We start from the raw sequence: 26,952 nt of genomic DNA, 5'->3' as shown, positions 1-26,952 counted from the left end.
TATTTTGACTCAGCAATCCAAAGGGAATCTTAAAACAAATCAACAAATATAAAATTCTTAAGATAACTACGAGTAGACAGTTTTTAGTATGTACTTATTGTACTTATTGACATAAGTTTATCAAGGGACATCGGTAATATAACCAAAATGCACTTTTGTTTAACCCCTTGACGAAAATGACTATACTAACGTAATTTATAGTAGAGAGAGAAAATATTAAGCTACTGCTCAAAGAGAGAGAGAGAGAGACAGATAATATTAAGCTACATCTACTGTTTTGGGAATTTCGTTTTTTAGAAAAGTCGAAAAAGCTTGGTTTCCCAAATATTAAAATAAAATGATCTTCCTTCCTCCTTCATTAAAACGGAATTTGTTCGCCAACATTTTATTTAAGTCTCATTTTTTATCTATGGTGGTGTTCAATATTGTGTGCCAGTTTACTCACAAATCACCATAACTAACAGCTTAATAACGATTCGCGGTCACGCATACACAGCTAGATGCTAACATAATATTTAAGTATGGGAGCGCGTGCGCTTAATTCAGTAGCGTCTACTTTAATGGCCTGTACTCATGTAAATTAAAAATAACTTATATAAAAGGGTGCAGGATCCAACTCAGATATACGCAGGCGGCGTCGAATTTTACGTGTAACATTGCACCTATGTGTGGTGACCTCGCGCTCATCGTAAACGCTTCATAACGGGGTGTCTGTGTAAACTGTGTAAAAAACTATATAATTCCAAATACATGAAACGCAGTGTCACATTGCACTCTCGGCGACTAATTTGATGCCGGGGCAGCTCGGACCGTGGGACGCTGACGCTTGTAAACTGCACGGATAGAATCAGCTTGAAACAGCACTGTCGTACCTCTTCCATCAAGTTGAACTTATAAGCCATTCTACTCTGTGCCACAGAATAAATAATAGTACTAGGTACAGAAGACTCACTAACAAAACGCGTCTGTTACGATCAGGACAGATATGGCCGCTAGGTGGCGACAGCGCCACGCGCGGCTTATGGCTAGCCACCAAAATTGGTGTGGAACGGATGTACTTGTTGCAAAGCGACGAAATCGCCGAGTGAGCCACGCCTGTATGTGCTATGTACTTGGTGGCTTTCTAGCGAACCGTGTTACTGTCGTCTCTTGTAAGCCTAAGTGGCCGTCACTTATTAACAAGTATGTTAGAGCGAGAGTTACACATGACACGATAGATGATGGCAACCATCCTATGTTTACTGACTGACAGAAGAGAATAACAGCAAGCCATAATTCGATCCATCTTTATGTCATCTTCATGTCATGATATTTCACCATTAACTGATCAGTTGGTCACTTACGTAAATGCGTGGGGAAAGCTAGATATAGTTTCCTTGTTTAAGCTTTGTTAGATAAACATAATGTATAGACTGCTAAATCAGTAGGTACCTACAGTCAAAGCCATGATATAATGTACAGTGAATGTCAGGGATTTATATTTTAAGATTTGTCTGTAAGAAAGTATTTTGATACTACATACCTACTTGAATAAGGTGTAAGTTTGACATGCATGTACAATACAATTTTTTGATATAGGTACACGTATTTATTTAAGACATTCTAACGTTAGGAATGCGCATAGATAATCTATAGCTTATCACAGACTTTCTCACATAATTTTTGTTTGTGCATATTTTTAATTATCTTTAATCTATTATAAAAAAATTGTATATATAATTTGAAGATATTAATGCAATGCGATTTTTTTACTCGTTATTCACATAGGTCGTGTTGTTATTAGTATAATAACCTTATCTGAGATATTGGACATTTTGATTTATTACTTTACGACTGATATCTACACATTATTTATATTATATAATTAAAATCTCTGGAAATAGGTCACACGAGTTTCATAAATGCCATTAGAACAAAATGGTATGAAATAAAGAATGAACTCCCTAGAGTTGCCTTCTACCGTAGTTAACGGGAACTAGTTGATTACCTACGGGCGGTTGGGTTATTGCAGCCGATCACACCGCATCCTTGCCGGCTGCATGCGCCCAACGCCCGTCAAACCACTACTTACAACCTGCTGTCTACTAAATTACATTTGAATTTTAAACATCCTTCATTTAAGTTTCTAAATAGTAAATTAATAGGTCATTTTAATGCATCAACCTCCCTCAATCTTTGCAATTTCTGAATATAGTATTATATTCAAGAATATACATGATAAAAGTTTTAAAGCTAATATAAACCCGATCAATTTAAGAGAACATGTTATGGACTGAATTTCATTAAGTTTCCAGCTTTGCGAAAGTTTTTATTATTGCTTTAGCGCGCGAGTGTGGATATCATTTGAGTGGGCCAATGGGCAGCCGAGATGGCGCGCACGCTCTCTCGCCGACGCCGCCATGCGCATGCGCCAAGTTATCGATCGTGACTATCTTTTCTGTTTGAGTCTACTATCTTATTTTCTAACAAAGTATCTTGGTAGCTATTGTCAGCTTTCCCCACGTTTTTCGATGCCCGTCCACAATCTACAGGAGTGGCCATCGTAACTAGGTAGATTTCAATTCGCTTCTGAATGTCCCGCCGTGTGAGCTACGATGAACAACTGACCTAACCTACATTCATCGTTGTACTTGATGTTTTTATTTTGTTGGTGTTATATTAGAGCGCATGGTTGTTGACTATTACTATTACTTTCACTTGACTTCGCTATCTATGTGCGATGTTGGACGCTAATGCCGACATGTATTGGAATGTTATTGCGAAGTGCGCAGTTAGTGCAGGTCGGTGCAGCGCCGCGCCGGTCGCTGTTATGCACTTCGCTGGAGTTGGACAAACACTGTATATCGCGGGCGAAAACTTCAAAAAGCATTTACTTGTCTTTATTTATCGAAAAAGTGTTGCTTTGGGTATTTTAATTGTATTTCCGTATGTGATACCAGCTGCTATTGTACAGCACTACAATGTTTGATACTTTCCAGTCACAATTTTTTTATTGAAATATATTTTTATATTTTAAAAACGAATATAAATAGTAAAAGATACATATTTAGGTACTTTGGCTTTGTATGTGTAACACATCGTCCTCAAGTCATTGTCAGGTCGTTCACTTTTAACCGTAAATACTACAATGTAAATTTATGTTTCTATTCATTGTTTACTTACTACCTACAACTGTTACTTATTTTTTGCTTTGCCTTTTTAAATATTACCTATTCTCATCAAGCATAATTATGTTTTCAGTAGGTGCTTTTAAAATTGTCGTATTTTTTTTTTCTTCAGGTAAATTAAAAGTCATGATCTGACCCCCAACAGCTGTGTCAACAATAAATTGACACTTAATTTGCCAACAAATTCTGGTGACATGTTTCTTGAATGTTACTGCCCAACCCTACTTTGCTGAAAAAGTTGAGGACACTTTTGAATATTTTTAATACGAGTTCCGATTGCTAAAAAAAACAAGTACATATATCGACGGCGATACCTTTAACTATTGCTTGGAAAGCTTTATTTTGCCGAATAGTCCGCAACAAGACGAAATCTTCAGGCGCCAAACAAAACATGGTTTGTAATATCTAGTATTTCTACCTACTACTAAATCAAACATCGTGTACAAATGTTTATATTATTTATACACGATATATATAGTTAGTATGTCTCGTCAACAACGACATTAAGACAACACTTTTTTTTACTGTTAACACGCTTAATAGGTGCCCCCGAATAAGCGTATATGTTTGAAAATCTACGACCTGGGGCCTATTGCATATAATAAAATACAAGCTTTAGCGATTTTGTATGTAAAATTAATAATAGTATTAGCTTGTATTTTATATAGGCCCCTGACAGCTGACTCCTGTCGAATGGATTTTTTTGAGAAAAAAAATGTACAAAGTATATTACTGGGGGTGTAGCCAAGGTGACAAGATGACAAAGTAAATATTCTATGGAAATGTACCGACCTTTCCTAACTTCCGACTCTATATCGTGTTAGCAGTCTTAAAATTTACTTCTAAAATACAAGTTCATTTTGTGGCTAGCAAATATCAACCTCTGGGAGGTAAGACTTGGGCAGTTAGGCACATAAACTGATAACGATAAATAGCATAAGGTACACGACACATAAGAAAAACTTTAATTAGGAGAAACAATATCACATAATGATATACACGTACGAGTATGACGGCTATGGGACGAGTTATTTGACAGTTGACAGATTCCTAATGGTATGAATATTGCGCCCACGAAAATGTACATTTTTGCCACGTCGAGCGTGATCTACTAATTCCTACAGTCACGACCAAAACATGTAAGTATACACATTAACATTTTATTCTAATCACATGTGATAAAGGATACACATGTACATTATTTATTATATCAAAGTCCCGATGATAAAGCCCGTAACCACAGAATAAGTAATAGTACTACCGTACAGAAAATAAACTTCCTACAAAACCGAAGTTTGACAGCGATTCAGGGACGATTCATGCTATCCCTTTCTTATGTATGGTACTATCCCTTTAGGCTATTTAGGGTTGTCAAAATTCAAGTCATTATCTTATCTGTGGTCTTAAACGCAAAGGGACGCCAAGTTGTGTCAACCCTAATAATTGCTCGGAACAATGCTGAGCCGGACGGAGTTGAGAATGCCCGAAAGGATCAGTTATGGCCCCCTGCCGTAACGTATGTATTAGTCATCATTGCGTAATTGTTGATATTAACCACGATATCCTACAATATGTATGACGTTACTATGTCCATACTGTCCGTAAATCTGACATGACGTACCTACTCTGAAACGAAAGTGACTCGGTAAGACTCCGGACATTATGCTACCATCTAAGGCCACATGTATGGCCGTTTGGCCGTTCAGCGCCATCTACTTTTGCTGTCAGACATTATACATTTTCAACAATCGGATCAGTGACTCTTTGGTTGGAGTCTGTAATACAGCAGGTACCATACCGGTGCCGGAAGCGTAAAGTTTTCCATTTTTTCTTTAATATAATATATAATTTGTAGTATCGCTTGCAGATGTATCTGCGTGTTAAAAAATTAGCTTTTATTTTGTTTCGTCTGTTGTCTGTATGTAATCAAATCTTACAAGTTATATAAATAAGGCCTATTTCCCATTATTCGATCGAGCTGAAACTTCACACGCTTAAGTAAGTTGGGGGACAATGAAATATTATGTTACCATGGGGCTGGGGCCTATTGCATAATAAAATATAAGCTTGCAAGAATTTACACACAAAATCACTTAATAGCCCCTGTCTTATGATGGAGACTGGAGGTGGCCATAGAAACTCTGATATAAAACAACGCGAACTCATTGACTTTGGGTTTGTTAGAATTGCCTTGACAGATAAAAGAAAAGTACAGTCCGCGATTAAGGCTTGTGTCAAAAATGTAATTATTGACAAAAAACTTTTTGTACTGCAGACTGTCGCACCTCCCAGCAGTGCGGCTGCGGGCGCCCCCGGCGGCTGGGTGCCGCTGCCGCCGCCCTCGGCGCCGTACTCGCGCACAGAATTCCCCTCGCTCGAGGCTGCTGCTCAGCCCTCGCACCGCTCCGCAGAACACGCGGCACCGCAGCCGCAACTCAGACCACAAAGTGAGTACTTTTTACTAACACTTGTCCTCTACCCGCCCAGAGGCCTATAAAAGGGTCTCTTATTCCATTATTTTTTAATCTTTATTTTGACAAGTAAATTTTGCATTTTGGGGCAGCTAGAGGGGGTGGACAAACTTCACTTGTAACTAACCATGTAATAAATTCTTGCAAGTCAGTTTTAGCCTACTATAATACAGGAATGTTGATACCATTGAGCTGATCTGATGGTGAAGACAGAAGATGGATAGTAGAACTCTTTGGTGGTAGGGCGTAGTTACCAACGTTTCTTCAGAGCGATTTGCCTGTTTATTCCTTAATGTTTAGATACCTCGATCTCCGGTTTAATAGTTATGCACTCTGCTACCTTTCCATAGTACATCACAACATCAAAGACATTTTTCTTGTTTCCTGACTAAAGTTTACGAATTACGCCGCAACACCTTGTCAGGGCCGTTGTTAACATATGTTACTGATCGTTTGCAGCTGTGTACACGTACTCGTGTATATTTACAATAAAAGAGCATCAGAACCCAAGTGTAGTCTTATAATAAATATCTTTAGATAGTGAACATTGAAACATTCCAAAAGTGGAGATTGTTTTTAGGATTAGGGCCACGAAACTCACGCTGCGCTCAACACTGACGCCGATCACCAATAATTGGTTAAAATAAATGTATGACGGTCGGCGTCAGCGACAAAAGTGTGTTCCGTGCAGGGACCGTAACCGCTTACCCTAATCGAGGTTTTTAATCGAGTTATGAAAAAGATTGTTTTGAGAAACCTCATAATTCGGATTCATTGTATCACCGGTTCAGCTTGTAAAAGATTAACCCGATATAGAATTAATTGCGAATAGACTGATTAATGACTGAGCGCAAACTAAATTTATCTTAACAGTCGTAGTTATTAGATCGAGTTTAGTTAAAATGTCTAATCTCTTTGATACAATTAATTCAATGAATTTTTAACTACATAATTCTACAACGTGATATAATTCTTATGTTCCATAAATCTAAGCTTAAGATTTGCAGTTCCAAAATCAAACTTAACACGAAAGTGCTGTTTTGACAAAATTATTGAATCACGCCAGCACGTCACATGGAGTGGGAAAGATGTTACCATGACAACCGACGCAAAAAAAAGACGACAAAAAAAGGGCGCTTAGTTTCAGAATTAACCCCATCAACAACCCTATCAAAGCGCTTACACAATAACCTGTCAGTTTAACGATTAATTAATGTAGTAATCATAAGCTTAATGTAGTAATGAGATTAACTTCATATAAAATGAACAAAATCAGATGTCAACCCAAACAAACGATTCATTGGCGATAGGCTAAATCCATATGAATGACTTAATTTTAAAGAGGGGTTTTCCGGTCCCTGGTTCCGTGGCCCTCTGCTGTGTGTTTAACGTGATCTTAGTGTCTCTGTCTGTTGCAGCGGAAGGCAGTTGGACGTGCGGTGGCACCGCCGGCGTGAGGCCCGAGGGCGCGTCGCCCGCGCCCGCCGTCCCTGTGCCCAACGCGGCCGCCCAGCCGCCCCACTACCGTGCCATTCTGCCCTCATTCGTACGTATTCACATATTTTATTGGAGTACCCACGCTGTTAGGTTGCTCGGGAAATGTCCTAATATCATAATTATAAATATGATTATAAGCAGCTTTCATATGGCGAATTATACAAGCTCAACTTGCAAGTGTTCTTTATGTTTCTTATGTACTTCCCTTGAGTTCTTCTGATAATGTAAGATTTTACTTCTGAAGTGATAGTTAAATCAATCTAGACACGGTTTTTACTTCTCAAGCTATAAGTGGGTATATCCATCATATTTGTTTGTGACGCTCTCCTAATAGTCTAACTACAGTGTATATTTTTCTATTGTCTGATAGTTGGATTGTACAAATTCTCCATTATCGCCGCAGCTGATAAAAGGTAGCAGCGGCAGCGGGCTAGGGTTGGGGTCTCTGGGCGCGCTCCGCGACAGCCGCGGCGGCGGCGGCGGCGCGCCGCGGCCCGCCCCTCGCCCGCCCGCCACGCCCCGCGCCGTCGAGGTGCTCACTGCGCGCCCCATCCTGCGCGAGGAGCAGATATCCTCGCTCGACGACATCTCGCGCGACGCTGGATGGGCGCAACATGATGACATCGATTATGAGTACGTTTTGATCCTGTCGCCAAAGGAATGTTACCTGGACACTTCGTTCATCTTTACGCTATTTTTCATAATATTTATAATTAGGTACATAGTGATCGAATTTCACAAATTAATTATCATTTTGTTTTCTTTCAGTCAAAAATTGGACTTTTCTGACGGAGAATCCTCGATGCCCTCCGCGGGTAAGGGGAATCACAAAAACAATCACAATAGAGCGGCTATTGACATGGATCGGGTAGGAGATTCGAAAATACAGGAAGTGGGTGACGAGGAACAATTGTGGGCGGAGCGGCGACAGAAGCAAAGCAACGAGATCGCTCAGGCAGTGGCGCGGGCGCGGCAGCGCAAAGCCGAGGAGCAGCGGCGGCAGATGTCCGACTCGGGCGCGCCGCCGCCGCCCGCCAAGGACAGCAGGGACCGCGAGCCCGACGCTAGGGACAAAGAAAGGACTGATAACCGAGACAGGGAGCGGACCGACAACAGGGACCGCGTAGACAATAGGGATAAAGTTAATAACGAAATTCGCGACACCCGGGACAAGGAGCGTGTCGATAACCGCGACAGAGATCGCATGGATAACAGGGATCGGTTCGACAATAGGGACCGAGACCGCGACCGCATGGATACTCGCGATCGCGGAGAAAACCGAGACAACCGAGGTCGCATGGATAACAGAGAGCGCCAAGATGGCGAAAAGGAAAGAGCGGACAACCGCGACAGAGACCGCAACGATAATAGAGAGCGCACAGATCGCGACCGGTTTGACCGGGAGCGAGAGCGCACAGACAACAGGGACCGCGAGCGCGGCGACCGCGACCGTGGCGACCGCGACCGCGGCGATCGCGAACGAGGGGACCGGGAAAGGGATCGCGACCGGGACTTCCGCGACAGGGACTACGGACGCCAACATGATCAGAACAATCCCGCGTTTTCCAAGACCTTCCAACAAAATATTCCGCCTCGATTCCTAAAACAACAGCAGAACAGACAGCAGGACGAGCAGCACAAGGGCTGGGCGTTCTCCGGCAAGCAGGCGCCGCGCCGCCAGGAGCCACCATCCTACAACGCTCCCCGTCATGCGCCGCACAATGGCCGCCGTTCCTATTCCAGGTACTTGTTTTTTTGGAATCTTTCTGAATAATTTTTTTTATGATCAACACAATTCCTACAGAAATTTCACACTCCATAGATAAGATAATATTTCCGTTTATCCGAAAGTTTATCTTTACGTTTGTCTTATTTCAGGGATTACTCGGACCGCGAAGATGAGTTCAGAAGGGACAGCAAAGAAGGATCTGGGCAACACTGGCGATCCGAAATGCAAGATTATGAGAAAGTGGGCCGTGAATTGGACAGATCTAACTCCAAGGAGTCCTATAAAGACTATGGCGATCATAAAGACAGGAGAAGCGAATCCGACCGGAAATCTGTGGAACGATCCACGGAACAAATCAGCAAGCCTTCCGCTGCTGACAAACTGTCAGAAGTTTTTGAACGGAAGAGTATTGGAATAACGGAAGCTTTTTCATCAGACTCGTCTTCCCACGCGCCTACGACTGATGTACGTAATTCGCCTGCGTCCAATTCTCAGCGCGAATCATCCGAGAGAGACTTTGGTAAAACTTCCTGGGCCGAAGCCTCGCAAGAAGATCTCGGTCACTTTTCATCAAAATCTCCCGCTGACAAAATTGGACATTCCAGTGAGAATGAACAGAAGCCTAAAGATCCTGTTCTTAAAGAGGAGGAACCCAAGCGTCAGTCTCTACCACCCAGCGCAGGACCTCCCCTGCAACAGACAGCAATGCAAACAAACATGACTCCATTCTCCGCTCAAAGTCAAAACAAGAATCACGGCATTGCGGTACAAAACTTCTCTCATAATCAACCATCTATTTCTTTTACAAATGTCCAACCTCAAACCCAACCTGTCACCTCTCTAAGTCATTCTCAGTCCTTTACGGACGCCCAAGTTTCTAAAACTTCGAATATATCTATAAGTAAAAATCTACTGGAACCTCTAACCAACCCGCATTTACAAAATCCGCCTACATCTGATCCAATGGCGATGAACGTCAAACCAATATTTACGCCGCAAAAGTCGGAGAAGGAACTCTCAGAATCTGAATCAATCTGTTCCAAGTCGAGTACGGATCCTGCAGCCCCCACGATGCCCAAGCCTAACGAGGCACACTCCGTAGAATCTCTTCACAGCGGGACAGACTCTCAAAAGCGCAATGTTGATGACAAAAGACACGAAAGGTTTACAGAGGCGTTTAATAAAATTCCTAATAAAGAACCTATTGAAAGGAAATCTAGTGGCTCCGGTTCAGAAAAGAAAGGAAGAGGGTACGGAGGTGGAGTCGGGTGCGGCGTCTACCGAGGCTGGGGACAGCGAGAGTCACGCGGGAGACGCTCGCACCGCAGCTCGCACTCCAACAACCGAGCCAGCGAGTCGGACGGCTCCACTGACGGCGCGCCCAACGCCGAGCGGAAGGAGCGGCGCCGCGCACCGCGCAGCCCTAGGGGCATGAAGAAACCTGACAGAATCGACGATCCTAATCGCCCTCTACTTGTTGACCAACCTCCTCCCATGGATAATATGGAAAATCGTGAGCCCTTTGCACCTCGAGGCCAGCCTTCTCGACGGGGGCGAGGTGGCTTCCAGGGTACCGCGCGGCCGCCGGCGCCCGCTAAAAGGGTTACTGGCTATGGGCCGCCGAATACCAAAAGTCCGTTTAGTCAGGCAAATCGCGCCGTTAAGGATATGGACGAAGTAAAAGACAATGCGCCGCTGGACGACAAGGGGAAACCTGGCAACAAGTCTCGCACCGGCTCGTCTCTCGGCAGAGGCCGAGACCGCCGCCCGAAGGGAACCGGGCCGGGGCCGCTTAGTGGGGAAGATGAAAATTGGGAAACGACTTCTGAACATTCCGAAGGAGGAGGATCCAGTGGCCGTCGAAGATCCGTTGGCGGTCGAATGTCGAGCCAGTCCCTTAAAGGGCAAGGGCGCAACCAGGCATCCGGAAACCGCCAAAACAACAGTGGCCGCAACTCACAGCCGGGCAAGAAAGATGCTCTAGTAGATAATAAAACTGGTGATATTACGGAGGCTATGACTGATCTTAAGATTGTTAAGAAAGAAGATGAGGTCGCGGACGACGGTTTCCAGGAGGTGCGTAATAAGAAAAATTCAAAGGACACTAGAGGACCTACTGTAAAAGAAGAAACTCAGAACATTGCCAAACAGCCTAGATCTCACTCAAACCAGGGCGGTGGCCGAAATGGATCGACTACTAGAAATACTAGCGATAAATCTAACGCAAGAGGTTCCGCCCCCGTGTCTGGTAAGACCGGGCCGCAGTACGATCGAACGCGACAGGCTAACCTGGCACCGCGTTTTGTGAAGCAGAGACAGAAGCAGCAAATGGGCTTGGTGACCGCTTTTGGACCGGATACAGGTGCGGCCCCTCCGCCGCCGGCAGTTAATGCTTGGGATAAACCTATTTCGCAAACTCTGCGGGGTAATGTTGAAGAAACCTCCGAGCCGATCGAAAACAAGTCTGGTCCACCGAGTCAGCGTAGCACGCCAGGCGATGCTCCCGCCGAGAGCAAACCGACGCCAATGGGGCCTGCCGGCGCTCCGTCCCTCGCCACTGATAAGACTGGGGTTCTTGACGGGACCACGCCGCCTGTGGAAACTATTATATTCGAAAATACTAACTACAAGACTGCTCCACCCGCCGAGGCTCTCAAACAGAAGTATCAACCTAGTGCAAATACAGCCAAGCCGCAACCGCAAGGCGAGGAAATGCCTACGGAAGTTGACGCCCGAGCGCTCTCGTTCAATGGGGACGTGAGACCGCCGCCGCGTTCTATTCAAGAATTAATATCAGATAGACCGGTGACTGACGGGGAGAGCACTCTGGGCTTGCCGATGTCGTTCGACACGACTCAGAAAGCCGAGGATTCGTCCGATATGAAATTAGATTTCGCTTTCGATTCGGATCTCGGTCAATTGACTGAGGATAAGTCTGCCAAATCTGCGCTAGGTTTGCCGCGTGGAACGCACATGAGCACTTCAAACACAATTTCGCCGTTGGCAGCGGATCTCAATTTAAAAATCGCCAGCGTCAAGAAAGTATGGGAGATGTCTGCGGTGGCCGAAGGGAGTGAAGAATTGCAGTTTGCAGGTTTCGAGGAGGGCCATACGGAAACGGGTGCTCCCCCGAACGTGTGCAAGGTTAAACCGACGCAACAGCTGCAGTCGCCGCCCCCACAGCACTACAACCACATGGGATACCAAGGCGGATACGGCGGGCTGTCGGTGCCGTCGCCGCCCGCGGTGCTATTCAATTCGTCGCAGCAACTGCTGGGTTCGTCGCAGCAGCTGCCGCAGCAGGGCGGGCTGTATGGTGCCTTCCTCGACCAGAGCCGGGGCCAGTTCGGAGGCTTCCCCGGGACGCCGTACGGTGCCGGCTCCGCAGCACCTTACAACTATCAACCTCCGCCTGACATGTTCCAGAGCCTTCCTAATCAGTACCGCATGGTAAGTTTGATTAATTTAATAGGTTAAATTTAATGGTTATAATTGGTGAAATATGTAGTTTACGTTTACTTTAATAAAAAAATACTGCTTTTGTATCAGACTCACTTATTTAAAAATATGACACAACACATTAGTTGGTGTAATTGTGTATACAGGCGGCAGCAGCGGGCGGCGGCGCGGCGTTCGGCCAGTCCGGCCAGCTCGGCAACAGTCCCAGCACGGTGCTCATCTCCAGCACTTCCAACTCGCTCATGTCTGCCTCCGTCAAGCCCTCTACGCAACAGATCGGCGCCATAGGTATGTTCGGTATGATCAAACTAATTACTGCACTTTCAGTCTCAACAGTGATAAAATCGACATTGTTAAAATACTACAATGAAAAAATTGCACAGTTTTAAAGTTACAGTTTCAAAATCTTTAGAAACCCATGAATTCTAACGCAAAATTGTAGTAGAACAGAGGCGCAGCATAGGGGTTCCTTTTTACCCTTATGGCACGGAATCTTAAAAATAGCACCAGTTTAACAGAACAAAGTACAAATTTCTTCGATGTCGTTGCGACCAGTTTTCATTACTGTACATTACATATATTAAACCTTTCAGGTAGCAAAGGTGGCGGCGTCGGTGGCGTCGGCGGCGTGGGCGGAGTGAATACCTACCAGCAACAATACTTAGGCTACTCCGGGCCGGTCGGCGACGCGCCGTACTCGCTGCAGGGCCTCATGCCGCGGCCCGCGCCGCCCGCGAGCTCGTACTACTCGCCGTACCAGCCGCCCGCCGCGCCGGCGCCAACCTACCCGCTGCAGTTCACACAGCCTGCGCAGTCGGGGGCGTTCAGCTCGCAGTTCTTGTCGAACCAACTACAGGTCGCAGCAGCCGTCCAGCAGATGCAGGTAACTTATTCACAACAGTCCGCTCTCTGTGTGAGATTGAACATAAATACCGATGCAGCTTTTTTGTTACATTTTTTAGAATTACATATAATAAATCTATTTTGTCATTAACCTATTTTCTAAAATCAGCTTGGCAAACGGGAGAACATAAATCTTAATATTTGATAGGTTTCTCACATCATAGAAAGCATCGTTGCTAAGTTGCGAAGCTGGGCATTTCTATTTAAAGTTGTACCCCCATCTTGCATTTTAAATTTCGGATTTTTTATTGTATTTCCACTAAGAATCACGAGCTTTTTCGATCCTAATACGAGAAAAAAGTGTCCTCAAAATTTCATACAATTTTTTTTGTCCATTTTGTTATGGTCATAGAAGGTGGTATTGAAAACCGTCAGCAATAATTTTGGGGACACTTTTTTTTCGGTAAAAATGGAAAAAGCTCGTGATTCTGAGTAGAAATGATATAAAATTATTTGGTACAACTTTAAATAGAAATGCCCAGCTGACGTTTCGGTAAAGACAAAATTCTTCAGTTTTGTATATTCGGTTATATATTTTTGTTGATGGCTGAACTCTGGATATATTTATCTGATTATAATTTGTCAAAACCCTTTATTGACTGGTGAAAGTAATAAAAAGAAACTATTGTTGATACAGCAGCAACAGTTCCGCGCACCGCTACAGCAGCAGTTCGCGCCGCCGCCCTCGGCCGCGCAGCAGCGCCCGCCGCCGCAGCAGCTCAAGAGCCCGCTTCACGAGCACGCCAACGGCTTCGCGCCGCTCTGCGAGCCCGCCTCGCCCACGCCGCAGGGCAAGCAATCCAAGCCCAACGTGAGTACACACCATACCTTTTTTTTGGCACATTATACATATTAGGTCACTCGATAAATTTTGCAATAGACAAATATACAGTAGCGGAAAAAAATTATCATATTTGTGTTTTTATTAAATATTTCTATATGTGATCGACTAAACATACCTTAACTATTATCATATGAAAGCTCTTTAAATGGAGAGTATAATCATATATTACATTCATATGATATCATAAAAGACACTCGTTTTGCACAAATTTATTTAAAAGTACCTAAAATAACTAAAACGCAAAGTATAGGTAAAAGTGGTTTATTAACAAAAAAAAACAACAAAAATAACAGATTCTTGACTGAAAATCAAAATATATGATTAGTACTTGGTACTGAAACCCTTTGCATCAAGAACAGCTTGGCATCTTCGGGGCAGTGATGCAATCAGCTTTGCGAGGAAATAATTTGGAATGCGTTCCCATTCTTCCTTTAATTGCTCAAATCTTTCATTGATATTTCTTGCTTTTCTTGCACTCACACGACGTCCTAGCTCCTTCCATAGATTTTCTATCGGATTCAAGTCCGGACTTTGACTGGGCCATTCCAAATTCCTCACTCTACGTTTTTTGAACCACTGCTTAACAAGATTCGATGAATGTTTCGGGTCATTATCTTGTTGAAATATAAACGCCCTGCCGAAATTTTGGCGTGCCCAGGGAAGAAAAACATCTTGTAATATTTCTTCATATACTTCCTTTGTCATAATCCCGTTTATTCGATGTAACGGACGAACGCCACTTGCACTGAAACATCCCCATACCATAAGGGAGCCGCCGCCGTGCTTGACTGTAGGGAGCTGGTACTTGGGGTCATAGCGAGCATTGTCGGGGCGTCGTACGTACGTAATTCCATCTGTTCCAAACAGTAAAAACATGGATTCGTTGCTCCAAATTACCTTTTCCCACATTTCGGCAGTCCAAGAAAGATGTTCTTTCGCATATTTTTTTCTAGCTGTCCGATTCTTCTTGGAAATAAGTGGTTTCTTAGCAGGGCGACGAGCACGAAGTCCACCATCAATCAGACGATTTCTTATAGTACGTACGTACGGTCACAGAAACTGAATCTCCAGCCGATATTTCTCGCATAATGTCGCTCGCCGTGAATCATGGATTGTCTCTGGCTAATCTCAAAATGTTGCGGTCAACCAAATGTGATGAACAGCGTGGGCGACCAGGTTTGTTGGGCTTTTTTACACATCCGTGAAGCTTTTCGCGTTTTAAAACCTTCGATATAGTCGACTGATGAAGTTGAAATTGCTTAACCAGCGTCGATTGCGTTAAGCCATTTTTGTACCCCATTACAATTGCTTCTTTTATAGCTACTGATATGATAAGTTTTTATTTCCACGAGGTCTCCCCATGACGGAACTCATAATTCTTACAAATATTGTTACGAATTAACACGATATTCTGTTTTTTATCGACTTATATACTACACGTGACCGGACGTCATGTTCCAGAAATACGAATTCAAATAGATTTTTGAAATATGTACCGTACCCGGCCTGTTAGCATATATTGGGCCTAGAATAAGGGTCAGTTGCACCAAACTGTTCGTACCGTTAAAGAGTTCGCTAATTTTTGATGTATGGAAAGTTTCATAGTAAGGCGCCGGGGCGCGCCGGCTGACGTTGATCAGTCTGTCAAATGTGGTTGGTGCAACTGGCCCTAAATCAATGCAACCTTTTTTTATTAGTTATTAACAAATTCAGTCCCTGGTTTCATCTATTTTGATATATTTTACAGAAAAATCACAATATGATAGATTTTTTCCGCTACTGTAAAACAAAGACAGTGTTTGGCGGGAAAACATTTAACTTAATAGGCATAGCCATCCAGCGGGGTAATGTAGCCAGCCTCATGGGCACCCTTCCGCAGGGCACAGACTTGGGGGACCTTTCATAGGTGGGTATTTTTTCTATTGTTGTTTAATTTTTAGTAGGTTTATTTTAATGTTAGTTTAGTTTACAATTTAATTTTAGGTTACATCTTATTAAAAAGTTAAGTTAGTAAGATATACTGGGTCAAGCAAATCTTGTCAGTAGCAAACGGCGGCAAATTTGAAAAATCGCGGGTTAGCAACACTGTGTTCGAATAATTCGAAAATCGCGTGTCATCTGTGTTTTATCTGTGGAATGTGGACCGCGAATGACAGCCATCATCTTTGTTTACATTTTGAATCGATTCTATTTCAAGAGATATTTCTGCTATTAAATACCAATATATTAAATAAGATTGTGCTTAATCAAAGCTAAAAGGTGCCTACAATGCCTACAGTGCCAACTGAGAAATCTAATAAAATATTGAAATCCAGTTGGACATCTACCTGGTGAAACAATGTTTTTATTCATACATTCTTGTTTAACGGTATAATCCACTTCTAATTTTATTTTGAGATCTTCAAATTAGTTAATATTTTTATCAACATCACACACCGCTTTTAAATTGTCCGTCCATACCTATTAATAACAATTTCAAACATTTTCAATAGAGAAATTCGCGAGTGACAATTTGAATTGACGTACGTAATAGGGCGCGCTCAGCGGAAAAGAAAGTTTTGGGTCGATGTACATTGCTCATTGCTGCTTTTCTTAGCGCAATACTACTCTTTGAGTGTTGCCCTACTTTAGTTTGCTTTACATTGCTACTGACAAGATTTGCTTGACGCACTATAGGTATAGTACTTGTAACACGATATTTATTTAGGGCTACAAATATAATGACCACCAAAAAATACTTTGGTACCCTAAATAAAAAAATCATGCTTACCAAAAAAAATTACTGAACACCAAAAAAATAAGGCCTAAAAATACAAAAGTACCACCACTTTAATTACGACTGCACTTCAAATTGTATTCAAATACCAAATATATTGAATGATCACCAAAAATCATTAATGATCACCAAATCTTGAAGACCAAATTAATGCGATATTTTCACCTAAATAAACCACTATGATTACCAAAAAATTTATACATATTACCAAATAAAGTAAACTGATGCCAAAATTACTAGCCCCTCCCGCTCAACCCCCCGTAGCCCGCACCGCATACCTACCTAACCTAATCTACTTTTCTAGTAGCATTTCGTTATGCTACTAGAAAAGTAAGTTAAACTGCTATCAGTTAAGTGGGTTAGGTTAGGTTAGCACTGCGACCCTTACAGAAACGAAATGGTACTAGAAAAGTAGGTTAGGTTAAGTTTCAACTGCTACCCATACAGATACGAAACGCTACTAGAAAAGTGGGTTAGGTTAGGTTTGAACTGCGACCCTTACAGAAAAGAAATGCTACTAGAAAAGTGGGTTAGGTTAGGTTTGAACTGCGACCCATACAGAAACGAAATGCTACTAGAAAAGTGGGTTAGGTTAGGTTTGAACTGCGACCCTTGCAGAAAAGAAATGCTACTAGAAAAGTGGGTTAGGTTAGGTTTGAACTGCGACCCTTACAGAAACAAAATGCTACTAGAAAAGTGGGTTAGGTTAGGTTAGAGCTGCGACTGTTACAGAAATAAAATGCTACTAGAAAAAGGTGACGAAGTGGATTAATTCATTTAATAGGATAACGTATATTAAATGATTGCACATTTTTAATTAAAATGTGGTTACAATTTTGTGATCATTTACTATTTTTGAGTTTACAATGATTATTTTGGAGCCATTTGCTTTAATAGGATAGCAAGATTTAAAAATTTGGTTATCATTTTACATTAAAATGGAGTTCTAATTTTGGTGGTCATTTACTATTTTTGGGTTTACAATATTTATTTTGGTGTCATTTTCTTTAATAGGATAGCAAGATGTAAAAATTTGGTTATCATTTCACATTAAAATGGGGATTGAAATTTGGTAATCATTGACTATTTTTGGGTTAATAATGATTACTTTGGTGTCATTTCCTTTAAAAGGATAGTAAAATGTAATAAAATTGGTAATCATTTCACATTAAAATGGTGTTATAATTTTGGTGATCATTCATGATTTTAGGGTGGTAAAATAGATTTTTTTGGTATTAAATTTTACTAAATCTGGTGATCAGTTAAATAGCAGCCTTTATTTAGTCATGAATTATACTTCTTTTTGAATTTACTTATTAAAAACGTATTTATACTTTGAAAATGTAAATATTGTAATAAAATATTCGTAAGTCGTCTCTAACCCACGCCGTCATTTTTAACCGCCTTCAAAAAAAAAGGAGGTTCTCAGTTTGACCCGTATGTATGTATGTATGTATGTATGTACCTATGTATGTATGTATGTTTGTTCGCGATTATCTCGCGTTTGGTTGAACCGATTTTGATGCGGTTTTCAGAAAAGTGTTTGTTACATTCTGGAGAAGGTTTTAGTATACATAGATCTGATCTGATGCTGAACCCTGGCTGTACCTAGTGGAACTCAGGTTTGGTGCAACATAGGCACCCGCTGTTTTGGTCATCCGTCATATCTTGATGAGCACTCGGGAGAGCAGTACCCACGATAGAGCTGATGCTGAACCCTGGCTGTACCTAGTGGACTTCAAAAACTAAGTAATTACCCGGATGATTATTAATTTTCTTATTATTAGGTATTAATTACTTTTTGGCAGAAATTTGCTTTACGACGGAATAGGGACTGGACACGTATAGGGGTGCCATATAAAAATTATTTTGTGCTTTTCAGTGGGTTGGTTTTTTGAAGGTGGTTCCCTTTTTTTTTAAAAAGAAATGATATTAAGTTAATTTATTTTGGTTTTCTTTTTGTTCATTATTTTGCATGCACCTCGAAATAAACATATATTTCGAATTATTTTTTACTCCAAATGTGTTTTTAGGTAACGACTTCGTATTATTAGATTGCCCAATTAGAAATGAAATAATTAAAAAAGAACGAAAAAATCCCGGGTTCGTACCCGTACATAAAATACCGGTATCCGATCCCTGGTCCCAAACTCAAGTTATTTTAGATAAAAAAGACGAGTTGATTTTCATTTTGATTAAAAAAAAAAAATTCTTTCCCCGTAATGTATCAAGCACTAGATACACCGTCATTGCCAAATTGTGATCACTAGTGTCCAGGTTGTGTTGTAGTTATGCAGGTACAAATTTTAGTTAGATAAAATAAGAATATATAAGAAATTTAGAAACAGAAAAAGGCTTTGTACACTGGCGTTCAAAAGTGAACGCCACTGTACCTACCTACCAAACAACCTGTAGTATTCTCTGTGTACAGATGTAGTGTGTGTGATGTTCTTTACCATTGTATTTTCTCGGAAGTGTTCGTATTTGTCATGCTACATACATACTTGAATATGTACTGTTTTATGTTTAAGCGTTATCAAAATCAGTTGGAACAAGAAACAGACTAGAATGACTTTGTATGAATACGCAATGCGTTGTTGTGTAGGTACAAAAGCCGCCGCACTCCCCGCCGCAGCACAAGTACCACGCGCCGCCGCCGCACCCGCCGCCCGCGCACACTCCGCACCAGCACCACCCGCAGCATCCGCAGCACCCGCAGCACCAGCAACACCAGCAACACCCGCAGCACCAACAGCACCCACAGCACCAACAGCATCAGCAACATCAGCAGCAGGTTAGATGCAATATCATAGTATCACGTCACAATAGATGTCCATGCACTTTGCAGCTCACTATACCTAAATCGCAATTTCTTGTTATTTTGCAACGTTTGTTACGAGTAGAATAACTACCTAATTTGGTACCTACCTGGACTAAAGAAGGTACATGGTTTTTTTAGTTTCAAATGTTTAATATCCTCATACCCATGTAATGTACTCATGTACCATAGACAAAACTGCAATTTCATATTAATCATGTGAATGGTAACATCCCCACTTATCCAATTGTCTAGTAAGCGCATTTTTTTGAGTTGACATCTTTTTGCAATAATATGCGGTTTGAGGGTTGACCATTATTGCTTAACAGCATCTATTTATAAAAATATGAAGTAGGCAAGGTTAAGGCCCAGGCCTTCGGCGCAGGTGTCTTAATAGGTATACTATACATAGTTCGTTCGAATTTCATCAGTACAAATTTTATATTAAAGGAAAAAATGGAATAAATTACGCTTCCGGCGGGACTTGAATCGGCAACCTGCGCAATCCGTGCGTTGCTCTTAACCAATTTTTTCCCCCTTTATTATAAATTTCGAATGTACGCTTTCAGACCTATCTGTTTATTAAAAAATTGTATATACAGTAGAATCCGCTTATAATGACATCGAAGGGAAATGACAAACACGCCATACTAAGCGGATGTCATATAAAACATAGTTGTACAACTTCTTATTTTTGTTATGTTTTCCAAATTAATCTCAAATTCCTTTGTAAGAAATGAGTTTTATTAAACTTGTAACAAATATCAACTTGTCACTGAGAATCAAAACTAAAATACCTTACACGCCACGAATGCACCAAACGTCCTCGCAGGGAAAGACGTGGTGACGGCCATGAAAACCAGCGAATGTGTCAGTGTAACCGGACATAATTTCATGGAAATAGGATTTTTAGGTCATAGTAAGCGATTTGTCACTATAAGCGAAGTCATCTTATCCGAATTTGTCACAAAGAATTTTATATGGAAACCAAACTTCGCATAGTAATTACGTCATTGTAAGCGGTTGGTCAGTATAAGCGGAGTCATAATAAACGGATTCTACTGTAGTGCATTTTTGGCGAAAACTGTCTAAGATATGACTGACACATACCACCGACAGTTATCCCTTCTCCATAAATAAACTTAGCCCGCAGCATTCAATATTACCCAGTTGCTTATTAAAAAGATGTGATTAGTCAATAAAAGTTTTAATTGGCGGCATTACAATATTTGACGTCAAACTGTGTGCTTTATAGTTGAGTGCATGTGGGGTGGGCATGTGTACGTGGGGTCATTTTTGAGCTCTAGTCAGACTTGTTACCTATTCTAGTTCATTGTACTAAAAATGCTTGGTAGATTGTCTGTTGTGAAATGGGCTTATAACAGTTATAACTACCACAAATATACATCATTTAATTTACGTGGCATAAAACTAGGGCGACTAAAGAAAGTCCAATGGGAACATAAACATGGCAAGAAGTGACATAAAGAAGTTGATTTATCTTGACATTGTAGCTCATTCCCATGTGGGTATTATTTCAGATGGGCGGCGGCAACAACGGGCGGTGCGGCGGCGGCGGCGGCGGCATGCCGCGCGGCGGACTGGCGGCGCCGCGCTACCCCGCGCCCATCCAGCGGCCGCATGCGCCCGCCATGCCGCTGTACCGCGCGCCGCCCGCGCCCGCACGCCCGCACCACGCGCCGCCGCGACACAATCTCTACTACCACCACCACCAGCGCAGTCAGTATCCACTGCAACAACTACCATACATATGTACGCTGAAAAGTACTCGTGAGTCCTGTGGCGTATATGACGTGTAACATTGACTACTGATAAACTACGGACAATTCTTTCCTTCCTTCATTTACGTTACATTTTTAAGATTGGGCTTGGTGAAAATATTACATCATTAAAGTTGCTTTGATTCAATCTTGGCTCAATTCTGAGCAAACTGTTTTGAGGTTTTCAGTAGGTGGTGTATACACTTTGTATATAGGATGATGGAATCTTAACACGTTAGGGTCAATTAACTGTTTTTAAAAAAACATAATAATACGCGATTAATGTGTACCGAATGACTGCTATGGAATCAGTTGCCACCATGCATCAATAACCCTTCCATATAAAAAGAAACTTCTTGAAAAAATGTTTTTTATTTGAATCTTACTACTTTTTACTGAGCCATTTGGAGTTTTGATTACATGCGTTAGCTCTCGAAATATTTGATTACTGAAACGCTTTTACTTATGTATAACTATGTCAATATGTTTATGTAACTTATGCGAAACTTGAATGAAGGTAAAAGTAGGCAGCTTATGTGTATTATACATAGTATAATGTGGGTACAGATGGCGGCGGCGTGATGGAGCGGCCCTCGGAGGGCGGCGAGCCGGTCGCGGCGCCCGAGGAGGCGGAGGCGCCGCCCGTGGAGGCGCAGCCCGCCGAGGTGAAGGCCGAGTGAGCGCGCGCCGCGCGGCTCCGCCCGCCTCTACCCAAACAAGCAAAACGCCGACCGACGATTTCGGTATTATAAGTTAAACGTAAATTATCGAAGATTAAGATTATGTGAGGTGCAAACACTGGCAGACAATTTTTTTTCATACAAATCTCAATGCACTTATGCATACAATGTTATTATTTGAATTATTGACATTATTGTATTTTAATGAATTTATTGCATTGTCCAGTCCGGCCGAAAAAGGCTGCGACGACAAGTATTAATTTACGACATAATACTGAGTTCGCTCGTAGATTGTTCACACTTTATAATGAGTTTTCTGTGAACTGGATATTATGATTAATAATTGTAATGATTGATCGGAAACTAGTTTCTAGAATTACTACTTTTAATTGATTTATTTCAAAATATAATAATAAATATAGTGTTATTATGATTTATAGCAAACTAGATGCTATGGTTTTAATTACAAGCATGAACTTCAAAGTGCTTTTAACGTGTAATATTAGTTACTTAAAATATCTATGTCAAAAGTCCTCAAAATGCAGCTATTACATTTCTCATCAAACTGTGTCTATATATTTATAACTATATCGACCGCACACTCTGTCTGATGTCAAAGAATTGTGAATGGCGGTTAACAGCATAACATCCGACAATCAACAACTATTTTATTTATACTATAACTTACATACATTTATTGATTCGCTATTAATTCTATCACATGTAATCCGCATACGATCTTGTCATTCCGTATGACTCATAAATACTCGCTCGTTATGATATCTGTGCAATACCTATTATTATTATACTAGAGTTTTCATTAGGTCTTCTGTAGGTAACGTAGCAAGCACTGATCTCCGTACAAAATGTACGTAAATATGATTACATATATGATGCCTTTGAATGAACATTTTACAGACGGTTGAACGGTAATGGCTGGCGCTCATTATACGAACAGTAATGAAACTTAATGTAGTGGAGTTACTAGCGTAATCTCAATGCTAACTGGCCAATCTACGCCAAAATTAAGTATTCTCGTAGTCATTTAAATTGCTACCTTAACTTATAATATTAAGATCAATTACTGTTTGTCTACAATAATTATCCTGGCGTTAGTGGACGCCGGCCATAAAGTAGGGGGTAGTCAAGCTGTTCAAATACTTCGGGTCGCCTATTCCGCGCGTTGAGGACTCCAGTCCCGATTCCCGATGGATCTGAACATTTTGGCGGCTTTTGTATTTGATACTGACTACTTGAAATTCGAATTGTATGTGTATAATTTGTATTAACTCTAAATTGTATTATGAAATAGCAATAATGCTTAAGAGTAATTTATTTATTAAATTATGTAATGATTATGATATGAGACTAAATTTACTTCTGATAATTAATGGTTTATATAGTTTCTAAAATTTAAATTCTAGTATATTCACTACTAGACGATTATGACTTGTTAAAATACCTCAATGGGGTCGCTCCGTAAAATCAAACTGAACTAAGTAGCCAAATATTTTTCTTAAGTGGACTCATTCTCTCTTTACCATTCTCAACTCTTTTACTTCTGTACAACTTTAGGTAAAATCAATCATCAGTTCACAGCAATCTTTGATATAAGACAGAGGCATTGCTAACAGACGCCATAAGAACATAGTGCGAGTTAAATTTATTTATTTTTCTGATATATAGCCAAAGTGTGGAGTTGATGTTGTAGTAGGCCAACAGGGGGCTGTTGGATGCCCTCTGCTTAATTTATCCGCCGAGTAATTAGAACATCCTGTCAGTTTATCACAAGTTCAAAAATTTGTGACGTTTTCAAACAAGGGATATACCATATTATCCGCTGTTGATAAGGTTAATTCTAATTGAATCTTAATGGCGTTAGCGCCTTCTCCTTACCAACAACCAACAGTAAGTAGGTACCCCATTGCTTGAATACGGCGCATTTATGAATTAGTTGAACACGCACCTCACTTCTAGTGTTGCCCTCTCAGTCTACACGTACATCGCACACCCTTGCTGTAACTATTATGTAGCTTAGTTGGTAGCATATTGCATACAAGGCGTACACCAATTCCGTTAAGATGGAAATAACAGAAATGTAGCACCGGCAATCCGTGTTAAGTGGCGGCCGACTGTTTTGCCAATTTTATATGTAGTATTATAAAAAGCAATACACTAGAATGATTTTTACAAACATCAAGAAGCAATCCTACAAGTGCCTGTGCATAAACTAGGTTAATTTCTAAATACACTTTATCCAGCATGTATTAGCATTATCTTGGAAATGACCTAAATTATTTAAAATGCAGTGGCCTTTTGTTTTATCATTTGTTTACAATTGATGGCACTACATTTTATAAGTTTAGCTCAATACAAAATTAGAAAACGCGACTGATTTGCGTGTGCGTTTTTTATTAATAATTTCTTTAAAACGGGGTCATATATTTTTTGCATTCAACTCAAAGTTGGCTCACCAACTCAGATACGTATCTCAGATACGACATTCTATAATTTCGTCGACAACTGGATGTGGTGGTGTGGTGGGGTCGAAACCGTTGGTTTTTTTTCTACCTATATAGCTGTTTGCGATGATATATTTCAAAAGCGAATGCATTGTGTGTATGTATCTGACATAGGCAGACTGTTTTCTATTCCACAAAAAGTTTACGGCTACGCTATTGGAAAGGAATAAATTATAAGAACGGCATTGTCTTAGTGTTTTATAACTTTACACATATAGATACCTTATCATTACTCGTGACTGCTACAAGTTAGAAAAGCTGTCCGAGCAACGGCGGCCCGGCCCTCTGTCCCGGCCCCACTTTACCCCACAGCGATACACACGCCAGACTCAATTCGCCAATACGACGCAAATTCTATCAAAACAGAGTTAAACCAACATAAGGTCTGCAATTTAGATTTTGATAGCACACGCAGTGCAGGTGTTATTTTAAACGTCAAACTTCTATGAAATTATGGTTGGTATTCCATCTGTCCAATTTATTTGTCCAATGTCAGTGCATGTCTCACTCTCTCACTAAAGAAAAATGTGAGACGCAATACAGATTGGACAAAGAAATTGGATAGGTGGAATACCATCCTATGACGTGTAAAACACTTGGACTGCTGTGATATCAAAATCGTAGCTGACTTATCTTGGTCTAACTCTATTTTAGACTCACTATAAAGCTACATCTGTTTATTGATACATTTAGTTATTTAGTTTCAACTTCCTCACATAGAACTTATACAGTCCTTTTGATAAAATAAAGTAGACGAGTTAGAATCGAATAAGACTTAGATATAATATTGGTTTAATGCATACTTTCTGCAACTGGATGTTACTAATTATAGACCTCCACCGTTTTAAGCAGCATTCTGAGTAAAAGTGGTGGTTGGAATTAGAGACATTCGCTTGCGTGATTCTTAGGCGCCGAAAGCCGTACCTTTGAGCTGCAGCCTCTGCGCCAGTGGCAAAGACTGCATGCAAGCGGCTAGCATCGCAGGAGGCGGGAGATGGTCTTGGTTCTAATAAGTAGTTATCGGTACGTTTTCTACAAGTTTTGACACATTTTACGCTATTTTGGTCACATACATACTTAAAAATCATTTATGCCATCATTGTGTATTATACCGACACTAGAAAAGAATGTACATATAGATATAATGACAGGTATAGGTAAGTATTTTAATCAATCAGAACAACCACCTTACTTATGAAAAGTTCGTAAGACTTCACCTTTGCACGGGTGGCCCAGTTATAATGTTATTATATCAAGAGAATTTGATCACGATCACAATTCCATACTTATTTGGCATGTCTATTCTAGTGTAACGCATCTGCACGCGTGGCGTCTCGATAAAATATATCAAGACTTGTAGCAAGCTGTGTGTATGGGCACGATTACTTAGCCAACCGACGAGCTTATATAACATGCGTCCGGTCCGGGCAACGGTGTTGTTTATAGCTAGATTTAGATAGTCGTGTAATAATTACAACCGTTTTCTTCCATTGTTGTGTACATCCTACTACACGTTATGATACTGCCTTAGAGTACTTTGATTAAATCCAGAGGTTGTCTACGACTGCGTTACGGACTAATGAGACAAATCAATCTCTGTGCTAATGTGAGGGGAGGAGCCAAGCGTTGCGCTCGGAGCTCCCATTTACTCCTGATCTCCTTTTATGAACAGTCAGTGACTTGGTTTACGCTTACCTGTTGCATGTGTAATATAATGTTGAATGTATCGCATGATAGTTAATACGAATATAACATCAATCCAGTTGTAGGATGCCGAAGGTTCTTATTATAAAGAAACACCGTTATGTACCTTCTTTCTTGCAAATAACTAACTATATTTGTATTTGAGCCGTGTAAGGGCATTGAGGCTTGCAAGAAAAGGATCTGTTAGAGTACTTTGGAAGTGTATGGTGGATCCGTCTGCCGCCCGGATTCGCCGCGCGGGCCGGGATCGGCGTCGGCGCGCCTGCCGCGCCGTTTGTCTGTATGTAAATATATTTGATGAAGAGACAAGGGATAGTCTATTGGACTGCTATATTTAAGTATATACGCGAACGGTTAGCGGCCTCGTGCGAAGGCGCCCGCGCCGACACGTACTGACAGATGCTGCCTCTAGACTTCTCACTAGTGAATATGTAGCGACGGTTATTGCAACATGAAAGCTGCAATATAAATGAATATTGTAATGTAATTTGAAGCGAAAGGCGAGCGAGCGTTTGCTCGCTAGACGGCCGCTAGCGACGCGCGTTTTGCGCTCAATGTATCATAATCAATTATTGTATGCGAATAAAAATATTATGATCGA

General features: G+C 41.2%; 1 protein-coding gene across 6 annotated transcripts in view; it reads left to right on the top strand.

Moving 5' to 3' along the window:
• LOC134804184 (protein PRRC2C) overlaps positions 1–26,952 on the top strand; it is a 30,780-nt gene extending 3,828 nt beyond the window's left edge. Inside the window, exons 5-15 of one of the 6 annotated variants that reach the window (XM_063777112.1) lie at positions 5,443–5,614; positions 7,057–7,184; positions 7,506–7,768; positions 7,904–8,878; positions 9,014–12,314; positions 12,470–12,611; positions 12,917–13,206; positions 13,867–14,037; positions 19,452–19,640; positions 21,206–21,437; positions 22,013–26,952. In XM_063777112.1, the coding sequence (XP_063633182.1) occupies positions 5,443–5,614; positions 7,057–7,184; positions 7,506–7,768; positions 7,904–8,878; positions 9,014–12,314; positions 12,470–12,611; positions 12,917–13,206; positions 13,867–14,037; positions 19,452–19,640; positions 21,206–21,437; positions 22,013–22,125 (5,976 nt within the window). In that variant the 3' untranslated portion in view covers positions 22,126–26,952. Of the gene's footprint in view, positions 1–5,442; positions 5,615–7,056; positions 7,185–7,505; positions 7,769–7,903; positions 8,879–9,013; positions 12,315–12,469; positions 12,612–12,916; positions 13,207–13,863; positions 14,038–19,451; positions 19,641–21,205; positions 21,438–21,996 lie in introns of all 6 variants that reach the window. The other 5 variants (XM_063777114.1, XM_063777113.1, XM_063777111.1 and 2 more) reach the window with 5 other exon arrangements.

The sequence above is a fragment of the Cydia splendana genome, chromosome Z, assembly GCF_910591565.1.
Source record: "Cydia splendana chromosome Z, ilCydSple1.2, whole genome shotgun sequence".
NCBI classification, from domain to species: Eukaryota; Metazoa; Arthropoda; class Insecta; order Lepidoptera; family Tortricidae; genus Cydia; species Cydia splendana.
This window is presented reverse-complemented; position numbering and strand designations above follow the sequence as displayed.